The sequence below is a fragment of the Musca autumnalis genome, unplaced genomic scaffold (genome assembly GCF_047663935.1).
Source record: "Musca autumnalis isolate F117 unplaced genomic scaffold, ASM4766393v1 scaffold_1, whole genome shotgun sequence".
Classification (NCBI taxonomy): Eukaryota; Metazoa; Arthropoda; class Insecta; order Diptera; family Muscidae; genus Musca; species Musca autumnalis.
Genome location: NW_027411644.1, coordinates 251,434,902 through 251,462,677, shown reverse-complemented (window position 1 = coordinate 251,462,677; position 27,776 = coordinate 251,434,902). Strand labels below are relative to the sequence as shown.

General features: G+C 34.4%; 1 protein-coding gene and 1 long non-coding RNA gene across 2 annotated transcripts; one reads left to right on the top strand and one right to left on the bottom strand.

Moving 5' to 3' along the window:
- Positions 1-1,055: 1,055 nt before the first annotated feature.
- Positions 1,056-12,560, top strand: LOC141389335 (pyridoxal phosphate homeostasis protein). Its single transcript, XM_073960699.1, has 6 exons — positions 1,056-1,170; positions 1,274-1,380; positions 1,444-1,656; positions 11,333-11,480; positions 11,551-11,792; positions 11,884-12,560. The coding sequence occupies exons 2-6, from the start codon at positions 1,288-1,290 to the stop codon at positions 11,956-11,958; spliced, it is 771 nt and encodes a 256-aa protein (XP_073816800.1). The 5' UTR covers positions 1,056-1,170; positions 1,274-1,287; the 3' UTR covers positions 11,959-12,560.
- Positions 6,555-27,776, bottom strand: LOC141389337 (uncharacterized). Its single transcript, XR_012409024.1, has 3 exons — positions 27,662-27,776; positions 25,932-26,070; positions 6,555-6,765 (listed from the first exon to the last, which is right to left on the bottom strand). It is a non-coding gene; the product is annotated as an uncharacterized lncRNA (long non-coding RNA).

Below are 27,776 nucleotides of genomic sequence, written 5' to 3'. Positions count from 1 at the left end.
TTGTATAAATGTACCTTGGTCTATAGTAAGTCTGAATAGTTTCTATATATTGTGAATGGAGGGCAATGGTTTTTACCTAGTCACTCGTGATGAGTGCTTGTTATTATGTAGCACTTTTCTGACTTTCCCATGTGACACACTTACTCCAAAATCATTTTGAATTAGAAAAAGCAATTTTCTGGTGCTGCTTTGGGCTATTTCGTTAATTTTTTTAATCATTCTACAGTCAATTCGCGTGGTTACTATTTTGGACCTGCCATGTAACGCCCTCAGTTTGAGCCTGGCTTCTTTCTCGGTGCGCTATATGATGTTCTATACACTTCTCAGCTTGCGAGAGGTGATTTTAGGCATTTCTTTTTCGGAATTATAATAATTGGAATAGACCAAAAGTAGCAAATTTTCCAAAACCGTTTACCTGACTTTCTCTTTTTCTGAATATACCGTCTATGTTACACCCACACAAATGAATTTATGATCAAAAATTATGGATCTATGATAAAAAATTATGGATCCACATTCCATAAAAGTCTTAAAAATCCTTAAATGCAAAAAATCGCGGGGGAATCCCACGATTTACTTGCACATTAATTCATTTTGCAATTATTTAGTTGACACCACAAAAACCAGGTACCTATCCTTTTTGCCCGTTGTTTTTGTTATTTCCAACCGATTTCTGGATTTATTGGCTTGATGTTGTCATTAACAGGTAAATTAACAGATATTTACAAAATTCCCAACGTCATTGAAAGAATATCTTGTAGTTACTCCTAATTAAACATCTAAATGTTTAAAAATTCATCGTTTGCAATTATATAGTTGACTAACTGTACATATTTGTGCTTTCTTTGTGGTTATTCGTTCAATTGCAACCAAGAGATTTGTAGTCTCCCTTGTCGGCCTTGTCGGAAAATATACACTCCACAGTGAAACATCCAACAATTGAATGTGGTAGATAATTTAATAGTACTAGCGCCATCTATCTGTTAATAGTATTACTACAGTATCGACCTTTACAAATGTTCAGCTTGGACCGAAACCATATAGATTTCTCAACGTTTTCACGTTTATCTTATGTTCCTCTTTGTTCTCGTTCTTATCAGTTCATTCATAATTTTTTGCTGATAATTTATCGTCATTCGTAAACATTGTTACAATATTCATATTTTCTCGGTAAATATGCAAAAATAGATAAGGCTGCCTGAAACACACAATATTTACCTATTTACGCATTTATGTATATATCCACTTGCATTACTTTTTCATGCCCACACAGATTTTTGCATTTCAATGATAAAACGCATCATGACGGACGTAGACGTAAAAGCTGGCATACAACAAATTCTAAAGCGGGTGGATGCAGCCTATGAACAGAGACCTAAGGTTAGTAGCAGCAATTTGATTGGAATTTACAAAAAAAATACTTGTTATGTTGTTGTTTTCTAGGAGCTCAAGGGCGATAAGCCCTTACTGGTGGCTGTTAGCAAAACAAAGCCTGTGGAAATGATAATTGATGCCTATTCTGTGGGTCAACGCCACTTTGGTGAAAATTATGTTCAAGAATTGGTGGAGAAGAGTCAACATCCAGATATATTGGCCCAGTGTCCGGATATTAAATGGCATTTTATTGGTCATCTTCAGACAAATAAAATCAACAAGGCAAGTAGATTTTAGTTGGACGTGTATACATTAGAAATGTTTGTGCATTTATTGCTTTTTTGGCGGCCAAATGAAATGAAACTACGTCGGAATTACATTGGGATAATAATTGTTTCGAGGTAGTTAGCAAGCAAGAAGATTGCAAATATTTTAAGTAATATTGGAACAAGTCCAGTAACATGCTTTTCACCAAACTCAAGGCAGACCGGGTCGCGTTGGGCTTAAACATGCTATCGAATGTAAGCTTAAGCATCTTGAGGAAGTTAGCGATTTGAATTACATATTTTGTTGAGGACCACTATATTCCGAGGCATTCTCCAAATTAACGCAACCGTAAATAGTGTGGCCGTAGGAAATTTAAGGTGCATATTCATCGTATGGAATATAGAGATAGTTTAAAATGCGATTAACTTCTCGGAAATGTCATCAACAAAAAGAACTCAATCCCACGGCAGCGGGTTCTATCATACCGGATTGACCAGAAACCACAGTGTTTCGGCCAGCGGCTGCCAACCCAGCATCAAACCTATGATTGTACGTAGGTGTCCATGCTGATGCTACAACAACAACAAAAAGAACTGACGCCATGATTTTTGCAATTACCCGTATACGTAGAGATATCAGTGCAATCCGGAAGTGTAGTAATACAGCCAAAGTAGAATTTGGAACAAGATGGGAATACACGCGCACGCCCTATTTTTTGAAATTTTTACCACATGTAGTTCTCTTTGTCCTGGGCACAAACATTTATATATATCATCTCCGGGAAGTCCATACTTCCCGAGATATAGACCTCTAAATTTCTAAATTTTCTTTTAAATTATAATTTTCTTTTGCAAAAGCCGCCCTTCGGCATGGGATTTAAGGCTTTATTCTATGGACTGGGGCAAATCTAGGGAACTGGAACAAAAATGCAAAATTATAAATTTTTCTCTAATTAGGCGGACTTCAGCCGGGGATTTAAGGGAACTTCCAGTTCCCTAGATTTGCCCAAGTTTCGGGAACGGACACAAAATTTTTTTAAATAACAATTTTTTCTAAATAGCCGCCCTTCGGCCGAGGACTTAAGACATTCTCCTATGGACAAGTGCAAATCTAGGGAACGGAAACAAAACTTTATTTTATATTATTAATTTTTCTCTAATTAGCCTTCGGCAATATATGTGTTTTTGGAATTTTAAAGGCCTATTTCTAGGGAAGTATGGACTTCCCAGAGATGGTATACTTATTTTTGTGTTCAAAAAAAAAGGGCGTGCGCGACGCGCACTGCGCGTGTATTCCTGTCTTATGCCTTTTATTTCTGAATTCCAGCTACGACTAGCGTCCCTATATATCAAACAATACCAAAGGCTTTTGATAGGTCAATCGCCACTGACACTGTTCTGGTCCCTTATAATATAAATATGAGTATTTGGTGTAGATTGGTATTGCTTTATTGTGCTGATTACTGTGTTATTTGTGAGCTGGGGGAGGTCTAAAAATCTGTATATCCAGAGGTAGCATGATGGACAGTTTCTTAGTGCTGCTTCTATTGACAGTTGTTGCCACAAAACATTTTGCGGTTGCACGATGAATGACAAAAATGAACGGCCACACTAGCAAGCACCAACAAAGCTGTCATTCAAAATTGGCAATGTGTACTCAGCTTTAGATCAAGGTTAGAGGTGGACTTATCGGTCCACATCCCTTAAAAGTTCTAAGCGCAGTTCTGGGGCTGTCGAGAATCGTTTTGGAATTTTTACCCAAAGTAGTGCTTGTGGTCCTGATTTCAAAGATACAAACATTCGTTGGGGAAGTCCATACTGCCCGACATAATGACACAAAAGCTCTAAAAAACCCCGTCAGGAACCGACTAAGATTACTGATGAATTCAGTACCCAATTTTGGCCAAAACTTTACATATCGTGAGATTTCTTCCAAACGTACATAATCTAAAGTGGAGTTTTGGGATGTTTGAGAATCAATTTTAGGGAAGGATAGTGCTTCTGCAGTGGGATTATCTAACACATTTTTTGAGTTACACTATGCAACATTTTTAAGGTAATCTTGTGCAAACAGTTTGAGCTGAGGATTTTTTGAAAGTACAGACCCAAACGAAAAACCCTAGTTGGGTTTTGTTGTGTCAGATCCAGCTTGGATTTTATGGCCCCATCTAAACATGGTTAAATATTGACTTTTTAAAGCAATTATGGGCTATATCTTTGAAAACTTTTTTGTGAATCTTCATCTGTAACGCGATTCTATAACTCGTTTTTTCAGTTACCGACAAAAATCGTTATAATTAAAACGCAAAATTATGATGAAAAGTTCAAATAAAAGTTGTCAACACTCTTGCTATCGGTAGAACTTTACGACAAGTTTTTATTCGTCGCTAACTTACCGAAAAATATCGCTAATTAACGAAATTATAAGCATTTTAATTTTACCGATTTTTGTCGGTAACTCAAAAAATATGTTAGAAAATGGCACTACTGACCTCTGAAGCAAATTTGTTGATAAGGGCAAGAACAAAATATTTGGAGAAATAATTAACTCGAAAAACTACATTTATTGCCTCAAATTTTAAAAAAATATCGAAAATTTCCGTAATTTGTATACATTTCGCGACATATTTCCAAAACCGTTAATTTGTATACCCTCGGCATTTATGCTAACGAGGGTATATACACTTTCATACGGGTAAAATGTGCCTCATCGAAATAATGGTTTTACACCCCAAGTATGTTTGGACGAAATGTGTTTCAGACAATTTGGAGTCGATTGAGCAATGTCCGTCCGTCTGTCTGTCTGGCTGGCTGGAGCGCACGATAACAGTCGAACGGATGAACCGATTCAGTTCAAATGTTGACTTTCGTAATATTTTGCCCAAACTTAGTTTATGTTCGAAGATGGGCTGTATCGGCCCACTCCTCCCGATACCTCCCACACAAAAGTTCGAAAATGTTCTGAAAATTTGTGCGCACGATAACTCTTGAAGGGAGAAATCGATTTGGTCCATACTTTGCACATCCTGAAATGTGTACTAGACTTAGATAAGGATTCAATACGGACTCAATCGGTCCACTCCTTCGGGTACCTCCCACACAAAATTTCGGAAAAGTTCAGTTTAGGACCTGCTCTCGAATCGCTTTGATTTTTGTTTTAGCAACTTGTATTCACTGCCCTCCATACGACGGTACAAGTTTCATTAGGGGCAAGTTCATACTTCCTGAGAAAATAACATTAAAGTTGCAAAAAACCCCTATGACACCGAGTGAGGCGGTTGGAGCGCAAGATAACACTAGAACGGATCTGCCGATTAGGACTAACATTTGGCCTTAGTAATATTTTATCCAAACATAGTTTAAGTTCGAAGATAAGCCATATTTGTCCACTCCTTCAGGTACCTCCCCCACAAAAGTTCAAAAATGTTAGGAAAAATTTTTCGTACGGCAACTCTTGAAGGGAGTGGCCGAATTGGTCCATACTTTATACATCCTAATATATCTACCAGATATAGATCAGGTTAAAATATGGACTATATTTGTCCACTCCATCCAGTAATTCCCACACAAAATTTCGGATAAGTTCGCTTTAAGACCTGATATCGAATCACTTTGATTTTTGCTGAAGCATCTTGCATTCGCCGCCTCACTTACGATGGTAAAAGTTTTTTTTCAGGGCAAGTCCATACTTCTTGAACAAACAGCCCGAAGGGTCTAAAAACCCCATAGGCACCATATGTAGTGGCTGGAGATCCACTTCCATAATGGTCAATGTCGATCCATTCCTTTTAGTATCTCCTCCGCAAATCTTTTGATATTTAATCCTAATCAACATTTTTGTCGGTTCAAACGCCCAAAATTTTTGAAACGTATGTATTTACGTTTTTTTGGGAAAAATTTGTTTCAATATACACAGGCTGTGGGTATATCTCTGTCGGCAAAGTCGACTGATCCTTTTTTACTTGTTTTTTAATGTTTTCTTTTGGAAAAATATTCGCTGGAATGTAATACACAACTCTTCAGACTATACCATTGTTGTAAAATGCCTCTATCACGCTGTTTTCAGTATATTTTTTAACGACGAAATGCGAGAATAAACTGCTGGTGTGAACTGTGCTTGAACTACGTGCTGTAAAAGATACGATGCAAAATACCGCTGAAACAACACGAAGTAAGCGTTTTAGAGTTTCAGAATGTTCTGAAGAATTGCTAAGAACTTTATTTGGAAGATTTTTGCAAACGGTTAATTGGTTCAACTCCCAATAGTTATCTGATATTGACCCGAATTTCAGCAATTATGTAAAATTTTCTATATTTTATTGTATTTGATGCCCTAGATGGAGTTTTTCTTACCGACAAACTTCGTTAATTAACGAAATTATAAGCATTTTTATTTTACCTTTAGAGAATCCCACTACTGCTGCTGATTATAATTTTTAATTTAAGTCTTTTCGTGGGCAAGTTCATACTTCCTGAGATAATGACCTAAAATGACTAAAGCCCGTTACCGACACTAACTAAAAGGTATGATGAGTACAATAGCTTACGAATGGAGTATCTGATTAGCCGAAACTTTGCAAATCATTATATTTCTTCCGAGAATCCACTAAAATCGAAAATTTTGCTGATTGTGGATAGATTTGAAGTTGATATGAATGGTAGTCCTTGTCGTATTTTTTACAACAACAATGATTATTTTCTGTAATATCTTCAAAATGATCCAGGTACTTCCTATAATGGACCCGATAACAATCGAAAGCTGTGATTCCCAAACTAGATTCAAGTTCCAAGATGGACTATGTCGCTCCACTTCTTCAGGCACATCCTCCACAAAAGTCCAAAACTTTTTCGCTTAAGTTCAGTTTAAGGGGTTATCCCTACTTGTGCATACCAAAAAAACTCATTTTCCATGAATTTTTGTCAAAGAAACTATTAAATTGTTTAAAAATTTCTACATTTTATCTGAAAGATCACATCTTATACTACTTTTGGAATTGTTGTTGTTGAAAAAATATTGCATCTGCCAAACCCTTTTTTGTAAAAGCGTTTTGCGGTGTCAACGATAGCTCGAAAACGGATAGGCCGATCATCGTATATTTTTGTAATTACCTTTACATGTTTGTACCTGGAAAATAAGAAGTTAATATAATATTAATATATGTGAGCGTGGTGTTTGTATTATGTATATCTAAACATGTTACAATTGTTATTTAGAATAATGATTTTATTACATAAGGTTTTGATTTTGAATATTAATCATTTCACAAGCAGGTAATATCTACATATAATAATACTTTGAGTGTTATTCCGAATGAGAACGGAGAAGGTGAGAAAACTCACGGGAGAATTCATTCAAAATAAACCCCTTCAGTTTACGAACATGGCGCCAAGAATAGAATTATGCCTTACAACATTTCATTATAAGTCAACTAAGCCAAAAAACTGTGGCCGTATGTTTCGATTTTGAACCCCCAAATATAACACTACGCAACACTGAAAACGCAAACAACTTCTAGTATTCATTTTTTTGAAAGTACTGAAATTGTGGTCAGTATCAGCTAAACTATTGGGATATGAACCAAGTAACCTTTAACAAAAATCTTCCAAATAATATTCTCAGCAATTCTTTAGAATATTCTAAAAATGCTTACTTCATGTTGTTTCAGCGGTATTTTGCATCATATCTTTTACAACACGTATTTCAAACACAGTTCACACCAACAGTTTATTCTCGGATTTCACCACATTATTCACATATTTATTAAATCGTCGATGAATAATATACTCAAAACAACGTAATAGAGGCATTTTACAACAATGTTCTGAAAAGTTCTGTATTACATTCCAGGGAATATTTTTCCAAAACATTAAGAAAAAATTAACTGTTTTAGAGATATGGTGCGAAATGTATAAAAATTAAAGAAATTTTCAATATTTTATACAATTTGAGGTGAGTTCATTATTCTCCAAATATTTTGTTCATTATTTCTCCTTATCTACAAATTTGCTTCAGAGGTCAGATGAAGATTCATATAGGTTTTAAAGATATAGCCTAAAATTGCTTTATAAAGTAAATATTTAACCATGTTTAGTGTGGCGATAGAAACCAAGCTGGATCTGACATAACAAAACGCAACTAGGGTCTGAACTTACCCTTAGCTCAAAGTGTGTAATTGGACGAAATCCGTTTTAGACAATTTGCAGGCGTTTTTAAATCTCTCTAGCTACGAAGACACAATGGAAAACTTCTCTCACATCAATGAGTGCATTTAAAATCATATACCGCCTTATTCTGAACGAAAACTCCCGTGAGTATTGTATATCTCTGGTTTCATATTAAAGGACATAGTGAGAAAACTCACGGAAAAATAACGTCAGAATAAGGCCGATTAGATCAATGATATGGAACCTACTATTTATTGCGGAGTCCAAACCGGTCGTCTTAAGACACCACTTGTAGAGAACTTTTACAAGGCTGAAAAACGTAAATATTTTTACCACCGTTCAAAATGTGATGTTGTCTGACCTGGATATCAAACACGGGCATTCAGTGTGCAATACGGGTGTACATACCATACCTGGCTAGTGTGTACAATAATTATTCAACTTATCAACCGATTTCATACCAACATTGACCCTTGTAAACTTATATGAAGTTCAAAGATGAACCATATCTCTCCACTCAATCGGGTATACCCACAGTTTTAAATCAAATTTACAGCAGGTAATCCTCGTGCCCCTTTACGACGGTATAATTTTTTCGGAGACAGCCTTATACATCCTGAGTTCACAAGATATCGCTCGAAGGGAGTACACAAAACTTTCATCGTAGTAATTCTTTCAAATTTACATCAAAGTAGAAGATGGAGAATATCGATCCACCCCTTCCGGTACCTTGAAAACTGTTTATCAGGAACTCATTTGAAGGATTGAAGAGAACGGATTCTATGGAGGTTTTCCTTCAAATATATGGTTTTGAGAAAATAACAACTGTCACAAGTTTTTATGGATATAGCTGATTTAGTCTTATAAGGCGTCTGAAGCCAACCTTTGTTGTATCCTGGTGGTATACGGAGTATACGAGCCAACAATTCTTCGGGGGTGACGTGTTCTTCCCCCTCGTTGCAGTCACGGATAATTATACACTCCACCATAAGATGGAGGGTATAATTTTATTTGTCATTCCGTTTATAACACTTTGAAATATTCGTCGTAGATCCTATAAAGTATATACATATACAAGGTGGCGCAAAAGTAATCCTCCTATCAGAAAATGCTATAATTTTTGCGATTGGCGACTACTGTCAGTTCTGTTTTGACATTTGTGTAGTAAACACATGCGAAATACACGTTGATAAACAATGTTACGCTACACTGCATCAGAACGCCGAATATTGGTGACTATTTATTTGACCAATAATCGGTCGGTGACTTTGGCACAACGTGAATTTCGTCGCAGACGTTTAGCCGCTGGCTTCGAAGAGACTGGGACAACACGAGATGCTGCCAGGCATGGCAGACCCCGGAGTATCCGTTCTGCAGAGAATATTGCTGCTCTAGCCGAGGATGTCACGGAAGCGCCTTCGACATAGACCGGACGACGTGCCACGCAAATGGGTATCAGTTGACGGTACGATATTTGAAGATGTTTCCGTACAAAGTCCAGACGGTACATCAGCTGTTAAACGCTGACCGCCAATCGCGTCTAAGATACGATCAATCCATCATTAATCACCACCAAGAGGAAGATGATTTTTCATCAAAAATTATCATGAGTGATGAGGCGCTCCAGACTTCTTTTTGTGGGGCTTTTTGAAGTCGCGGTTTTATGTCAACAAGCCTCAGACTTTTTCAGCTCTTAAAGACAATATCCGCCAAGAATGTTAGGACCTATCGCCGGAAGTTTTGGGCAAAGTGATGTAAAATGCCATAAAAAGGGCTCAAATGACAATAAACTGTGGCGGCGGCCATTTATCTGATATCATATTCTCGACTTGATGTAAAAAAAATTAAAAGACCAAATGAAAATAATCCACACAAAAAAACCAAAGTTTTTCATTTTTTTAAATTACATCCAAAAAAAACTTCGGAAGATTACTTTTGCGCCACCTTGTATATTCATTGTCAGCATATAATTCTTGGTCGAAATAATGATGTCCGTCCGTCAGTATGTTGAAATAAAGATACAGCTCGCAATATTTTAGATAGAGCTTTATAATTTGGTATTCTCCTTGTATGTTTGGTATTGAAAATGGGCTATATCGGTCCACGTTTTGATATAGCTCCCATAGAACTGTACCGCCCTATTTTCGACATTTTCAAGGTTTTAGATTCATTATGCAACGGAAATGGCTGAATATTCATATTTAGTCTTCGTTGAGAGTATAAAACATTCCTATACAAAATTGTCGATATAGCCCCCATTTTTCATGGATTTTCCTTTAGTTTATGAAAGTGTGCACTAAGCTCCACCACGGTGTCCCTACAAAAATATTGCACTTCATTATCAATTTTCCGAATAAAACTTTTGTATCCACATTTCGAAAATGTGATAAAGAACATAGTCGTTGTTTTAATATTTTATTAAAATACATTAATTTATTAGTGGGAAAAATGCCGATGTTTCAGATCTCGCCACAGATCTTCATCAGTTCCCTTATTTCTTGTTTTTCAACCAGAAGCTTTTTATACCCAAGTTGTCAATTGCTCGCTCAAATATATAAGTGTCCAAAGAAATACTCTGATCGAGAATTTCTTTGGCATTACCTAAACTCGAGCAACTTCACTTGCAAACAAAACCAAATCTTTCCCACAGCTATGCGTTCGTTGAGTCCCAAATAAAAAACGCCAACCCTCCTAAAGGAAAATAACTATTCCGTTTTGCTTCAATACAACTCTTGGTGGAGGGTATAAAAAGTTCCGAACTTATCATGTTTTTAATTGTTTTAAAGTTACTTATTTATTATTCGATAGTTCTCGCGTTTCTACAACCTTTTTCTTGGAAACCTTGCAAAAAAAAAATGTTGACATGAGTTAATATTTAGATATACGAGGAATACTAAACAAGTTTTTGGTCAAATAATGAAATCGCGAATATTTATCATGAAAAATAGTCTAAAGTATTCTCCAACATGATTTATATACTTTTGCATGCGCTCAAACCAATTGGTTTTTGAACGCTTCAACAAAATCTTCTGGCGACGAAAATCTTTGACCACAACTTTTTTATTGATGGACGGAAATAAAAAGAAGTAATTTGGTGCCAAGTCAAGGCTCTACGGCGAATGGCGCACCAATTCGGCCTTTTGTCCCTCAAAAAAGTTGTTTGTTCAACATAGATAGATTTCAATTGTGTAGCCGGTATTCGATGAGCCCAGAGACGAAAGTCTCAATTTTAAGCTAAAGGTCTCTCTAACTGTGATTGTAGGGTTAAATTTTGACGAAACATAGTGAATACATCCGACGATTTGTAAAAAATGTGATTAGCAGAAAATGTTTTATATTTTAGAGACGTCATGACTAAAAGATTTCGGTTTGCTTATTTTCCTTATGTCGGAGAAAACAGCTGAACATTCTGAATTTTCAATGCATAACAGATCACTTAAATTGTGTTCAACCCAGGGATTTTACATGATAAGTTTGGGTCAAAAAATAAATAAATAAAATACCTATCTAAAAATTATATTTTCCAGATTATAAAACTACCCAACATGCACATGGTCCAAACTGTGGATAGTGAGAAATTGGCAAATAATTTAAACTCTGCATGGCAGAAATTTGAAAAGGAGAACAAACAACCTCTTAATGTTCTTATACAAATCAATACGAGTGGTGAAGAAGGTATAACTTTAAATGAAATCGCTTTAAAACTTATCCATGATTAACTTCTACATCGATTCTCTTTTTTTAGCCAAGAATGGCATAGCTCCCAGCGATGCACCAAAACTCTACAAATACATCAAAGAAAATCTAAAGGAACTTAACCTGAATGGTATAATGACAATAGGTGCTTTCGGGCATGACTATTCCCAAGGTCCAAATCCTGATTTCATATCTCTAATGAAAGTCCACAAGCAAATTTGTGAAGAAAATCAATTGAATGAAAAAGATGTACAAGTTTCAATGGGCATGTCGGATGATTTTGAAAAAGCTGTAAGTCATAAAAATTCTATATTTTTAGTTGGATTTTGTATATATTAGAAAATGTAAACATAAAAAACTATTCTCTTTTACCACCTTCCAGATTGAAATGGGCAGCACAATTGTACGAGTGGGAAGTTCTATTTTTGGTTATCGGGCTAAAAAACCCAGTGCTTAAGTCATCTATACAGGCGGGAAAATACCAAAAAATATGTTTCTTCTTCCAATCGACACATATACTCAGCCGCTCACACACACACGCATACATAACAAATTGTATGGAATTGGAATTATAAAACATCTAAGAAAAACAATATTTTATTGTTGAAAATGTTGTATTTTTGTATTTGTTAAGTTTATATGATGATGCTGTCTGTTACTTTGTTTTATTTTAATTTTGAAATAGACCTAAAACATACATACATATATACTTGTATAAAAACAAACGTTTGCATGCATGTATGTAAGTTTTGTATGCATGTGAATGCCAAAGATTTCTTTTTGTATTTTTTTTCTTTTCTTAAATTTAGGACAATAAACGGCAATTCGTTTTCTGAATGACGCAGTATGTGGGAAACGGAAAAATCTATACACACACCGACCTATTAGTAAATATATGTGTGTACTACTATAGACACTAAGCAACATAGGTGTGCGCGTATGTATGTAAACAATTGCGTTCTTGTATAAAATAAAAATCTTGTTAAAAATAAAACAAAAACTAAAAACATAAATGTAAATACATAAATAAAATGCATTCTTCGATGAAACAGCAGAAAACAAGTGAACATTCCTTCAGAACCCAATTCTTAGAATGGGGAATGGGAACCATGGATAGTAAAAAAAGATGTGTGGGTCCGATATGTTGTACTAAAACTAAGCGATGCGGGTATATTGAGTATGTTTTGTGCCATTATTGGAATGAAGAACACCTCATTTTTACACTGATATAAGATACACCCAACAACAAAAGTCTACATACGCATGCAAACATTTGGATTTTGTTATAAATTCAAAACCTGACCCGCCATACCAATTGCTGATATTATTCGAATGTTCGGCACAACTTTCGAAAACGACTATCATTGTCGAATGTTTGGCAAATGTTTTTCGTGTGTATACAAGCACATTGTTCTTTTGTTCGTCAAAAGTTCGAAAACGATATAATTTTCGAACATTTGGTGAATGTTTTTTTTCACAAGAAAAATTATCTCGAGAAACATTTTTTACTTTGAAAATTTTTTGTTTTTTCGATTGCTTGAGTGGAGTATTCCAGTATTCCCCCATTGGCTTAACTTCATTTATTACCCTCTATTACATAGAGTAATGTTTTTGTTGAGCCAATGGGGGAATACTCCACTCAAGCAATCGAAATGAGATTGAATCTTCAACAATAAACAAAACAAACAAAAAACAGCCGAGGCACGGGCAAATGGAGCTTTGTTAAAAACAAAATTCCAATAACAACCTCACAGGCAACTGTGGTGATGTTATTTTCAACTCACAGAATTCGACGAATTCTTAGTTGATACGTGCTGACATGTTGCAGAATATTTTGATTTTGGTGTTTCTTTGGAAAAGCCGAAAAGTGAGTGTGATTCTCATTCATTTGGGAATACTAGACACTTAAAGAGTTCGGTTTTTCACTAAAAAAGACATCATTTCAAAAACTGAGAAGCCAATTGATAATTCCCTTCGCCGGGATGAAATCATGATATTGGTAGCGATCAGTAAAATTTTGCAACACTGTCAGTTCGTTTTGAAAAACATTACTCTCTGTAATAGAGGGTAATAAATGAAGTTGAGCCAATGGGGGAATACTCCACTCAAGCAATCGAATGAGATTGAATCTTCAACAATAAAAAAAAAAACAAATTTTTTGTTTCAAAAAATAATTTTATGTTTTTTTTATAAAATTCCCATTTGCTATGGTGGGGATGGAGTTGACATTTTAAAAGGCATACACATTCGACGACTAATGTGTATTTTGAATGTATTTACACAAAAAATTAAAAATATAAATTGTTAAAGAATTCTTTTGGAAACAGAAATGAATAGAATTGTTAGTAGATCATTTTTAAACTTCTAATCTAGAAGAAAAAGAACCTTGCAATTTTTATTAAATCAAAATAATCGTTTGGTGTAGTCATTTCTGCCCCCTATTCAGTAACTTTTTAACAACTTTACTCATTGTTTATTTTATTTCATTTGTTTGTTTTGTAGTTGTTTCATTTGTTTGTTTTGTAGTTGTTACAAAAACAAAAGAAATTTGAGAACTTTTCAATCGATAAAAGTTACAGAACAAAAAATAACACTTCGATAACGACTACAGTAGGGCTGTAGTCGTTATCGAAGTGTTATTTTTTGTTACCACGAAACATTTACGACAAAGCCAATTTTTTTCTTATACAAAATTTAAAAAAAAATATTTTTTTTTAAATGTAACTCTTGTGCCTGACATTGAAAATATTACATGAAATTATTTTAGTTTTTAAGAGAGAGTGGAGGAGCTCCATTTCTCCCTTCTTTTCCATAAACTAGAAAGGTTTTCATGAACATTTTCATAGTCTGGCACAAGACTAATACAAATTGTTTGAAATCATCTTTTGTACAAGAATTTAATCTTACGAAAATAAATAAAGGTAGTAACATTTTTTATTTATTTTTATTATATTATTTGTTTTCTAATATATTTTAATAATTATTGCCTCAAACTTATTTTGAAATTGATTTGATTTTACTTTTATATGATGCCCGTAACAAAATCGGCCACTTCTCCTTTATCGTATTTCAACGCCATACGTAATACCGATTTGTCGTATCAAAAAATAATAATAATAAAATAAATTTTATTTAACCCAATTCGTCCTAAGAATGAGGAATGTGTTTCTTTCGATATTTTATGGACCTAAGATGATGCAATATAAAAAAATGTCGTAGTATAACATTATTCATTATATAAAATCATGGTAGAACAAAGAACGTAAAGTAAATACTACAACAAATACAACTGAACAACAACCACATAGAAAATTGTTTTTGTTTGTAATGTTAGTGTCAACGAGATATGTAAACGGAAGAAGGAAATGTCTATAAATTATTGGAATTTAAAAAAACATATATGTATATTTTTACATTTCATTAAAAAATTTGAAAAACAATGAAAATTCGTTACATATTCAGTTTTACCCCCAGTTTTTGTAACTTATTTTTGTTCGTTCGTCTATATTCGTAATAATTTAGGCATTCATAGCTCAGCCCCCAGATGACATACACATCTAATTTTTAGTATACCCGTTCCATATATCGTTAAGGATTCATCATTTAAAAATCAGCGCTCTACATTTGCACTAAAGCGAGTAAATCGATCAACAAAATTTGACAATTCGTGTGAGAAGAATAAAATTTTTTACAAAAACTGGGGGTAACCCCCAGTTTATGTATTTCGAAACGAAAATGTGTGCGCATGAAAGACACCCAAACTTTAGTTTTTGAAATATTATTTCATTTGCTTTGCTTCAAAACAAAAAACAAATTTGAAATACACACTCAAATTTGGTAGTTTTTCTTCCGCATTCGTTTTCTTATCGACATACATAAACAGGCCCTAAATGTTTCGATATTATTCCACTAAATGGATAATTTCTCGCAGAAGTTAGAATTCTTGCAAAAATGTTTGGGATCGCTCGAAATTCATTGAAAAGGAGAAGCCGTTTCAGTCTTTTGTTTTTGAAATCAAAAGGCACATGTTTATTAGTATTAGGGCTTTATTTTTTTTCAAATTTAACAAAATACCACACATATTAACAAATGTTGTACCGCCTCCCCAGCCAGCATTTTTTAAAAATTTTAATCAAATTCGAGTCTTTTTTGATCCGACTGCACGATTAAAAAGCTGGAATATGAGCTCATTTTCTGATCATAAATGACTCCTTTGTCGGGAGGAAAACGTAACCTCAGACGACTCTTCTAAACAAATCACAAATGAGTCTTCCTCTGCATTAGTTTCGAGTCATTTTTGCCCATTTTCTGACCGTATATGTAGTCTTTTTCGAGTCGTATTTCAATCATTTATTGGTGATTTGTTGATTAATTTGGGACTCTTTTTCGAGTATTTTTTTGAGTCATATTTATATTCATTTATGAGTATTTAGGGAGTCATTTATGAGTCTTTTATTAGACGAAATAAATTAAAATAATTTTCTTTTTATTCTTTTTTGTATCTTTCCTTTGTTTTATTGTCTTTTCTGCTTTGTTATGTCTTTTAATTATCCTTTATGTTGCGCGGTGGTTAGTATACTGCTTCTTCATTTCACTTGGCAAAACCTGTTTTGTTTCTCTTATTTACAACCAAACAAAAATAAAACAAAACAATCAGTTTTTAATCACCTATCTGTTCAACATATGATCAGAAGATACATAATTATAATCACTTTTCAAACACCTGCATGACCATTTTTTGATTAAGCATTTTTAAGTCATCATGAAGATCAAAATGTGGCAATAAATAACGAAAAATAGTCACTTTTTAAACGCCTCAATGATTTATTTGTGATTGCTACACATTTGTTGTTGTATTTTAAATTGAACTCTTTTTAATCATTACAGGGAGTCACTTTCGAGTCCCTTTCTGATCATACAAGTGACTTAATTAATTTTTGATCCCCAAAGGACTCTAAAAAGACTCCGCAACGTGATTTTTGAAAAACAATCTTCCAAATGCTAGCTGGGTCTGTAAGTGGTGTTTTAGTGTGCGGCACGTCGTTCGGACTTGTATGAGGTTAAATGTCCTTGAAATGAAGCAGTATTTATGGGAAATAGTTTTTTTTTTCGGAATGATATCCCAGTTGTTCAATAAATAGCAATTGTCTACTTTCGCATAGTTATGTAACTAGTTACTCATTGATCATAGTTACTTTACACCCAAAAATGGCACACAAAATAGCCTATAGCCTGCTTTTGCCACTGGAAATGGGCTATCATGACAATTCACTAGTTACAGGTAATGCGGCGTGTAATATATTGACTATTTTATAGACTACCGATGGATAGTGTAATCGACAATATTTCTCTCTTGCAAACTGTTTTCAACATTATTTCCTTTTTTAAACAAAATATAAAAAATGTTCTGTTATATTGTTTATTCAAAATTAAAAAAACATATTTTGATGCGTTTGTTGTGCAAAAATTTAAGATGCCAAAAAAAGAACGTGTTACGGGCTAAATCATAGAAAGTATGAACAATTTAAGAAGAATATTTATAATATATCTGTGGTAAGTATTGATATATGTATATCTTGGCGGAATACGTAATCGCGTCATTTCATTAAACTTGTATACATTTTATTTGAGGAACTTTTGAATGATCTTAAGGACACACGAGAAAAACATTCCAAGGAACAAATAAACATAGGTCGCTGTATCAAGTAGTAACGCTCTAGTTCCAGTATCAAGGATCAATATGGACCTGTCATATCCATATGTATACAAGATTATGTTGTCATTTGTAAAATTTGTGCACACCATGCAATAAAATAAAGTGTGGCTAATGCATACGTATGTATATACATTTACCCATTTATCTGACTTCAACTTAATAGAAATTTAGGCTATAATTTCTGACTACCGAATTGACTGGTTACTGGTAATGCAATGAAGAGATAATTGCCTTCACACGACTATCGAATTGGGTGGTTACTGGTAATGCAGTGAGGAGACAATAGACACCTTCCTATTACATCCCCATGTTAAATTCATCAGTCTATAACATTGCGAGTAGATTGGGTGGTAACTGGGGATGTTTATCAGTAGCCAGCAAAATTGCTAGTTATTCCCTAGTTACCCGAACAACTGGGATATTTTTCTCCTAAAAAATATATATGCTAATATACATGGAAAATAGAAACAAATATAGAAAATGTCGTACTGAATTTGACGCTAACATTACAGCCCAGTTCAGTCAGCTGGTTATTGCTGTTACCTTATATTGTTTCACCATGGTATAAAATATGAAAACTACGACAACGTCTACGACACTTGCATGCCTGCGACTACGCCAACCGTACTAAATAGGCTTATGTACTAATCTTCGCTAATGAGAAAACTCTAAAGCAAAATTGGTTATAGGATAATATTTTCATTATTGCCGAAATTTTTATACCCTCAGCACGGTGCTCTTGAATCAAATTTAAATGGAAGGTGCTTACACCTGAGAAGTTTTTGCGGATTCTGAAACTGCAATGTTCATAGATGAGAAAAATCAAAAAACTAAAAAAAATAGCCGGAGCGCTTTTTAAATAAATCGCGATTCAAGTTGACATTTTTAGGGGTTGTTTAGGTTTTCACGATTTTGCTTAGAAACCGCAAGTCCTATCGAAATAAAACTGAAGAAAATGTTGTAGCTATGAAAATTCTCTACAAGAATGACCTTTACGGTAATTTCGTAGGTTTTACCATTTTTGAGATATTGAAGTTCAAATTGGGACAATGCACTGACTGTATCGCCCCTTATAAAACAATGTCATGAAGGGTGCGCCTTAACTACCTTTTAATGAAAACCGCTTACACAGGGGAATTTTTTGTGAATTCTGAAACAACAATGTTCATAGATGATAAAAATCCAAAAACAAGAAAAAATCGCTGTAGGGATTTTTAAATAAATCGCGGTCAAAATTGACATTTTTAGGTGTTTTTTAGGTTTTCACGATTTTGCTTGGAAACCGCAAGTTCAATCGTAATGGAGCTAAAGAAAATGTTGTAGCTGTGAAAATTGTGTACAGGATTGGCGTTTATGATTTCTTCCTAGACTGTACCATATTTGAGATAAAGAAGCTCAGTTTACATTTTTAGGTTTTTTTTTGTTAGGGTTTTGCGATTTGAATACGGCAAGTCTTATCGGCATGGGACCTGAGAAAATCTTATAGCTGTGAAAATTCTGTACAAGACTGGCTTATGTAATTTTTCCTAGGTTGTACCATTTTTTTAGATATATAAGTTTAAGTTGGGAAATTGCAGTCATGACATTGTTTTATAAGGAGACGATACAGAATTAAATTGAATTTGAATTGTCCCAATTTCAACTTCTATATCTCAAAAGTTGTAAAACCTATGAAAATATCAAAATATCAATTTTGTAGAGAATTTTGATAGCTACAACATTTTTTTATTCCCATTTTGATAGGACTTGCGGTTTCCAAGCAAAATCGCAAAAACCTAATCAACCACTAAAAATGTCAACTTGAATTGCGATTTATTTAGAAAGCGCTCCGGCGATTTTTTTTTTTGTTTTTTGTCATCTATGAACATTGTTGTTTCAGAATTCACAAAAACTTTCCCTGTGTAAGCGGTTTTCATTAAAAGGTAGTTAAGGCGCACCCTTCATGCCAATGTTTTATAAGGGGGCGATACAGTCAGTGCATTGTCCCAATTTGAATTTCAATAACTCAAAAATGGTAAAAGCTACGAAAATACCGTAAAGGTCATTCTTGTAGAGAATTTTCATAGCTACAACATTTTCTTCAGTTTTATTTCGATAGGACTTGCGGTTTCTAAGCAAAATCGTGAAAACCTAAACAACCCCTAAAAATGTCAACTTGAATCGCGATTTATTTAAAAAGCGCTCCGGCGATTTTTTTTTAGTTTTTTGATTTTTCTCATCTATGAACATTGTAGTTTCAGAATCCGCAAAAACTTCTCAGGTGTAAGCACCATCCATTTAAATTTGATTCAAGAGCACCGTGTCAGAATTTAGGCTAGAAGGGTATATCAAGCTTTTTGTAGAAAATTAACTTATGTTGAAACTGAGGTATGGGGTACTGTAACTCGCGATCAGTTTTACTATACCATAACTTTTGACCGCATTTCGGTAAAATAAACTGTTTTAGCCCGATTCACCGAGGGGTTTCTTAAAATAATAATTTGAGCGGAAGCTGTGGTCGTACTAATGTAAACAAATCGGACAAAATCGTTGAAATAAACGAGTTTCATTATGTTATTTTCCAATTAGTGGTTTTACAACACAATGTAGAGCTTAATGCTCAACGGAGAAGTTAAAGAGCACACTTCAGAGTTGAAGTTTCTAATGTATGATTTTTTAATATATCCACTGTATCTGCCTCAAACGGATGCTGACATTTTGAAACCTGAAAAATGGGGTTTTTTGAATTTTTGCTCTAATCGGGACGCGCAGCTGGATTTCCCTAAAAGCTTATTATTTGATTGTAGTACGATTTCGCATTTTTTAATGTATAACATGAGGGTGTAGCCCTCACAGGATCACAGTAATCTGCGCCCAAACACGAAATTTTTGTGCGTAAATTTTTCTCAAAAACCTATTTTTTTGGTTTAAAATTTACAAACGTGATTCGATTTCCGTGGAAACCCGCGTAAATTTAATTTTTTTACGTTCTGAATCTAACAAGCCACGACGCGTAAAAATCCACCCACTAGATCGGCGGATATGATACACCTCAAATTTCGAAAATTTGCAAAAAATTATTTTGAAAATATCGCGTATTAAAACGCGTTTTGGATGTGGCAGTTCTACTTAAATAAAGAGATCGATACGCATGTTTAAACTGCGCGAAAACAGATACTTAAAATCTCTCGTAAATCCAGAGATATAATAGATTTTTTCTAAAAATTGAGTGCGATGCTACATCCACGGTTCTTGATGGATCGCATTGAAACGGCAAAGAATGATGTATTTTTTAATGGTGATTATTGAAATCGGATGCGCATAAAATGTAAATGAACTTCGCGGGAATTATGACCATTTTACTGTATTTTGCACCATAATATGCAGCAGATGCTACATAGTGGCCGCCAAATACAATTTGACAAACTGTACATCAAACAAGAGGGATTGATTCGCTGTGTTGGAAAATCGGATGCGCATCATGTCATTTTCATAATTACGCGGTTTATATGCGTCTCAAATGTTGTAATATTCAATATAACATTATTTTAACGTTATGCCACAATTGGAATTCCTTGTGATTTAATATAAGGTTCTAATAATATTATCCAATAGGAAAACTATAAGCGAAAAATTTGTTAATATCAAAATATCATCATTATTGCGTGAAATTTTGACGAAAATGCCAAAGAACTCAAAAATTTTTTCTCCAACTTCTAATATATAAAAGGCAATGTGTGTATGTTAGTATGTTCCGAATAGACTCAAAAACGGCTGAATAGATTTTCTTGAAAATTTCAGATAATGTACTGGGAACACCGGTGGTGAAAATAGGCTATATATTTTTTTGAATGGTCGTCGCGAAAGTGTAATATCGCGGTCATCCCAAATTATTCAAAAATGTATTATACCCAATTTTAGTAAGCTTGACTACAAAACCGCTATAACACTGGCTTCAATATGTGGGATAACGCGGTCAACGCCATAGTTTGGAATACAGTAAAATCCCGATAACATTAGATGTCACTATATAGAAATTCCGAAAAATCGATTAGGAAATCTTATGAAATTATGTATCTGTAGTTTTAAGTGTAGTGACCGGTGTTCCTCCCCACAAATTGTTTAAGAAAACCGCGAAATTCAAGATACTTTTTATATGTTGTTTACAAATTGTTTGCATTGCTATGGTAATTACTGTCTTGACCCTGAATGGTCGTTGCGGAAGTGAAATATCGCGTTCATCCCAAAATTTTCAAAAATGTATTATTTCAGTTAGTTAGAACGGTCGTAAGCTGTTTTTCACTGCTAAGAATAGTGACCGGTGGTCCTCCCCACAAAGTTTTTAAGAAAATCAGAAATCTTTGATATTTTTGAACGTATTGTTTACAGATTGTTTTCTCTGAATGATCGCGGTCATCACAACGTTTTCAAAAATGTATTATTTCAATTAATATACATAATTTTAGTAAACGTGACACAAAAATGATATGAACACTAGCTTGAACAAGTGGGATAGCGCGGTCGTGAGCTATTTTAATATGGCTAAGTGTAGTGACCGGAGGTTCTCCTTCAATTTTTTTTAAAGTCCATGATATTTTTGAACGTATTGTTTGCAGATTGTTTGCAATACTACTGTAATTACCGTCTTGACCCTGAATGGTCTTCGCGGAAGTGAAATATCGCGGTCATCACAAAATGTTCAAACATTTATTAAATCAGATATTATACATAATTTTGCGTGCCTGAAAAAATGCTATAAACGCTGAACACTAAACAATAAATGGGATAGCGCGATCAACTCCACATTTTGGAATACAGTAAAATCCCGATAACTTGAAATGTCACTATCCAGAGGTTAAATCCATCAAAAATAGCGAAAATCAGGCGCCACCCTTCTATGGGAGCTATATCAAAACGAGGACGTATACTGAAAATTCTCTGCAAGACTGTTTACGTCCCCCAAAAGTGACTATATCTCCAAACTATCGAAAATCGGGAGGTACTGCTTTATGGGAGCTATATCAAAACGTGAACCTATAACTATTGCATACCGGGCGCAAATAAAAAGGCGTGTCTTTCGGTCGATACGAATATTTATGCTCAGCCGGTACCGTTCTATGGGAGCTATATCAAAACGTGGACCTATACTGACAATTCTCTGCAGTAATAATTACGACCCCAACCAAGACCAACAATCCAATATATAGCAATGTTAATTGACGTGCACCGATCATTATATGTGGGTCACAAAGTGCTTTAAACTGTCAATTTATGGTGAAGGGTATAATAAAAGAGATTTTATATCTTAAATTTCGGGGATACCATTACATGGAATTTATGTCAAAACATTGATTTATATTATGAAGTTTCTAGAGGGATGCCTAATTATGGCTGTATCAATGCTGGATAGATAACTAAAGTTTACACGGAGAACCCAAACAACGGGCCAGCAACGCGGACCGGGTCAGCTAGTTTCCTATAAAATCATAAAAAATAAAATTAGAATAATATGATTTTAATTTTTTTGTAATATTTTCTTCGTATTTTTGCAAATAACATGAATACTATAGCTCCAACCTTCACAACTTAGGTTTCATTTTATTCCTCAAAATGTCTGGATGCTGTTATAATTTTCTTATATATTTTTCGTAAGTATGAGCGCTATTGTTTCAAAAATATGTTGGTAAATACGTGAGATTATTTAACAAATTTGATTTTTCGCGATTCCATTGAGACTTTGCGATTATTTTTTGCATTATCGCAAAGGTTACGAATTCAGTTAACGATAATAGGATATAACAGCTAACTATATTAAGCCGCGATTTTTTTTAGAATTTTTTCTAATTATCATAATGAAACCGCTCATATCTTTTGCGCGCAACGATCAAAGTTAGTAACGAAAACAGATTTGGAATGCTAATTTTTTTCTTAATCTATGTACCAAAAATCATTATTGTAGTATCAAAATTTTTTTTTGATTTTTTTGAAATGGAAAAGACAATTTTATACATGTTTCCTGATATATACATTGATACGAAAAATGTCTGTCTGTCTGGCTTGTGCGCACGATAACTCTCGAACAGTTCAACCGATTCGAACCAAATTTTGGGTATCGTAATATTTTGTCCAAACTTAGTTTAAGATCGAAGATAAGCCATATCGGTCCACTCCTTCTGGTACCTCCCCCACAAAAATTCAAAAATTTTCTGTATAATGGTCTGAACGATAACTCTCGAAGGGAGCAATCGATTTGCTCAAAACTTTGCACATCATATTATTCCTTCCAGATATAGATCTGGTTCGAATATGAACTATATCTGTCCACTCCTTCGGGTACCTCCCACACAAAATTCGGATAAACTGAAGTTTAAGGGCTCCTCTCGGATGGTTTTGCAATTTTTTCAGTATGTTTTCCTTGCGGCTCCCTTTATGACGGTACAATATTTTTCTTGCGGAAGTCCATACTTCCTGAGATATTGGCCTAAAAGCTCCAAGAAACCCTGACGGCACCAACAAAAATGTCAAATCCGCAAGATAATCCTCGCAGGGAGTTTTTGATTGATGCAGGCTTTGCACATCGTATTATTTCATCCAGTCCAGTATGGGATTAAAATATATAGACTATATCGGTCCACTCCTTCGTGTACCTCCCACACAAAATTCGGATAAAGTGAAGTTTAGGACCTCCTCTCGCATCGTTTTGACTCTTTTTCAGTAGATTGTTGGAGCGGCCTCATTTACAATGGTACATTTTGTCCCGGAGTAAGTCAATACTTCTTAAGATAATGGCCCAAAAGCTTCAAAACCCTGTCGGATATTGTGCAAGACAACTCTAAAACTTTTTCAAAAATTTCTTTCAAACTTATTTTAACATAATTTTATATTTTGAGTCCTTTTTGAGGAAGTTTGGTTGCCACAAAAGTTTGGTATATGTCAATGATTTGGTATAAGCCCACGTTACGGTACCTATAGATTTTAAAGCAAACTCGTGATATAAAATCAATATATTTTATATACGGCATAATTATTGTGTTTGGTTTGGTTTTGTTGTTTTTTTCTTAGTCAGTGGCTGAGGGTATTTCTTCGTCAGCACATCTGACTGATACGTCCTTACTTGTTTTATGTAATTTTTATACTTTTGTTTTAATCTATGTACCACAAATCATTTATGTAGTATCAAAAGTTTTTTTTTTTTAATTTAAAACTCGATTCTATACATTTTTGCCCATATACGTACAAAAATACTAAAATTGCGAAACACTTTTCAGGTTTTTTCAGGAGCGTTTAATCCTTTCCTTTTTGTTTTTATACTCTCAGCATTTATGCTAACGAGGGTATATACACTTTCATACGGGCAAAATGTGCCTCATCGAAATAATGGTTTTAGACCCCAAGTATGTTTGGACGGAATGTGTTTCAGACAATTTGGAGTTGGATTAGCCATGTCCGTCCGTCTGTCTGGCTGGTGCGCACGATAACTACTCTCGAACGGATGAACCGATTTGGTCCAAAACTTGGCTTTCGCAATATTTTGTTCAAACTTAGTTTAAGTTCGAAGATGGGCCATATTGGTCTACTCCTTCAGGTACCTCCCCCACAAAAGTTCGAAAATGTTCGGAAAATTTGTGTACACGATAACTCTTGAAGGAAGTAACCGATTTGGTTCATACTTTGCACATCGTGAAATTTCTACCAGGCTTAGATGAGGTTCCAATATGGACTCAATCGGTTTACTCCTTCGGGTACCTCCCACACAAATTTTCGGAAAAGTTCAGTTTAGGAGCTGCTCTCGAATCGCTTTGATTTTTGTTGTAGCAATTTGTATCAACTGCCCCCAAGTTTCATCAGGGGCAAGTCCATACTTCCTGAGAAAATAGGCTGAATGGTACAAAAAACCCTTATGATACCGTGTGTAGTGGTTGGAGCGCAAGATAACTCTGGAACGGATCTGCCGATTCGGTCCAAAATATGGCCTTCGTAATATTTTGTGCAAACTTAGTTTAAGTTCGAAGATAAGCCATATCAGCCCACTCCTTCAGGCACCTCCCCCACAAAAGTTCAAGAATGTTCGGAAAAATTGTGCGCACGATAACCCTTGATGGGAGTCCCCGATTTGGTCCATACTTTACACATCCTAATATATCTACCAGATATAGATCAGGTTCGAATATGGACTATATTTGTCTCCTCCCATACACATTTTTGGATAAATTCACTTTAAGACCTGCTCTCGGATCACTTTGATCTTTGTTGAAGCAACTTGCATTCGCTGCCTTAATTACGACAGTAAACGTTTTTTTCAAGGGCAGGTCCATACTTCTTGATAAAAAAGCCCGAAAGTTGTAAAAACCGCCTATGGAACTATATGTAGTGACTGGAGAGCTCGAACCAAATACTACGTTCCACAGAGGGGAAATTTGTGTTAAAATTTGATCAAAAGCACTAGAAAGCTCATTTATAGTCGGATTGATATAAAATTTTGCGCAAAGCATATCTTCTGTACAAGGATTAATCCTATAGAAAATAATGAAAATCGGTCCAGATTTGGATGCAGCTTCCATATATATTCGCATCTGATATGAGATAAAAATGCACCAAAATCACTGAAATTTGACACATGCAACCTGAACTAGCCTAAAAAAAACATTGAGCCAATTTTCAAACAAATCGGTACAGATGTATATATAGTCCCATATACATATATTACATTCCAAATTTTATTTTTTGAAACTTACTTAAATTAAATTTTTCTCAATTCACATGAGAAAAGCCGTGAATATTTCTGAATAATGCAAACATATTTGATAGGTGTTGGTTTATCTGATAAATAAGAGCCCCGGTTATAAGGCGGAACAAAATTAAGTGTGAGTAAGCCTAGCAATTCCATATAAAAATATTTCATATTTTAGTTGAGAAAAATTAGATTTTTTCGGAATGGCGCAAAGATGCGCCATTTTTTTTTTTTAAATCTGATATTTGAGACTCAAGCGCATAAAACATTAGAAGAAACTATGGTCGGGAAACGACGGGGAAATAGACTTTTTCACTATTGAAATTGTAGTAATCTTAAAAATTATCATAAAAAAATTTTATAAAGAGGATATGTATCGCCATTATTAAAGAGCAAAGATGTAAAATCAATCTGAAAATTTTAAATGTTCATCTTGTTCGGAGACTGCAGAAAAACAATAAATTTTGAAAACTATAAATTTTCGCGAAAATAATGTCATTTAATGTTCACCTAATTTCTTAGTTTTCGAAAATTTACTTTTTGTTTTCAGTAAGGCTGAGTTCAATCGACTGCTGCATTGGATTGGTTAATCTTACAAAGTCGAGGATGGTTATAGCAAATGTAGAAAAGAGTCTGGTTGCCGTTTATCAACATTTTTTTCATAAAAAACGATTTTTATATTTTGAGTTTTGAGCAACTTTAGGCCTATGTTTCCCCTCTGTGCGTTCGTCCACACTTTGGATATCGTAATATTTCTTCGAATATTAGATGAAATTCGAAAGTGGAAGGAGTGGACCTTCCGATACCTCCCCCACAAATGTTCGAAAATAATCGCTAAAATGGTACTCTAAATATTGTCCAAACTCAGTTTGGAAAAACCCTGTCTATTGATATACCCGCAAATTTTTGCGCTTACTTACTAAGTTTTTTTTTTTTTTTGGAAAAAAAGTATTTCAATCCACACAGGCTGAGGGAATGTCTCTGTCAGCAATGTCGACTGATACTTGTTTACTTGTTATATTATTTATTGTTGTCTTATTACGGCGACGGTGATATTTTTTAATAATATTGATTCATTGATATTGAGCGGAGTCCACCACATCCAACTAGTATGCTACGATCGTAATCCTGGAGATTATTTAGGTCATTAGGCATATCAGATATTTATACTAACGTTATTGCATGCATATTTGCAGATGTAAAGTATTTTTGAAGCCTTTTTTTTATCAATTCAACCTAGTGCCCGTCGTTTAGAATCATGTTCAAATATACAACCGAAGGCGTTTTTCCTTTATGACTTTATTATGTCCAGTTCCAGTTTTTTAATAAAAAAAACACTGAACTTAAGTTTTTAAAATTTTTATAATACTGCTTGAGGACAATTTTCTTTGCATTTATTTCCACAATTTGTCCCACCTTTTTGAACTTTTTTCACAGTACTGGAATCACAATTTTTGGCAACTTTCATTCAACTACACATTTTCTAGGGAAATTTCGATCGAGTTTTAAAGCATTTGGCAAAACCGATAAAAATATGTTAAAATTTTCAAACCCCATGATTATGATACAAGACATCCATTCAGCCAGAAGATAGCGGGATATTATGTATTGTCAATGGAAATGCTATATCCTGTTCCTGACACGACATTCATATTAGGACACAATAAATCCATTAAAAAATAAAATTGAGCGAAGGAGCAACAATCTGTTTTATTCTTTCTGTAATTGCATTACAGCTATGGATAAAATAGGTCTTCATGTAATGCGTAATTTCAAATATCAGATTATAAGATCAAATCTCATTTTGTTTTCTTCTTTCTGTTATTATTTAAAAATTCACTGGGTCTTG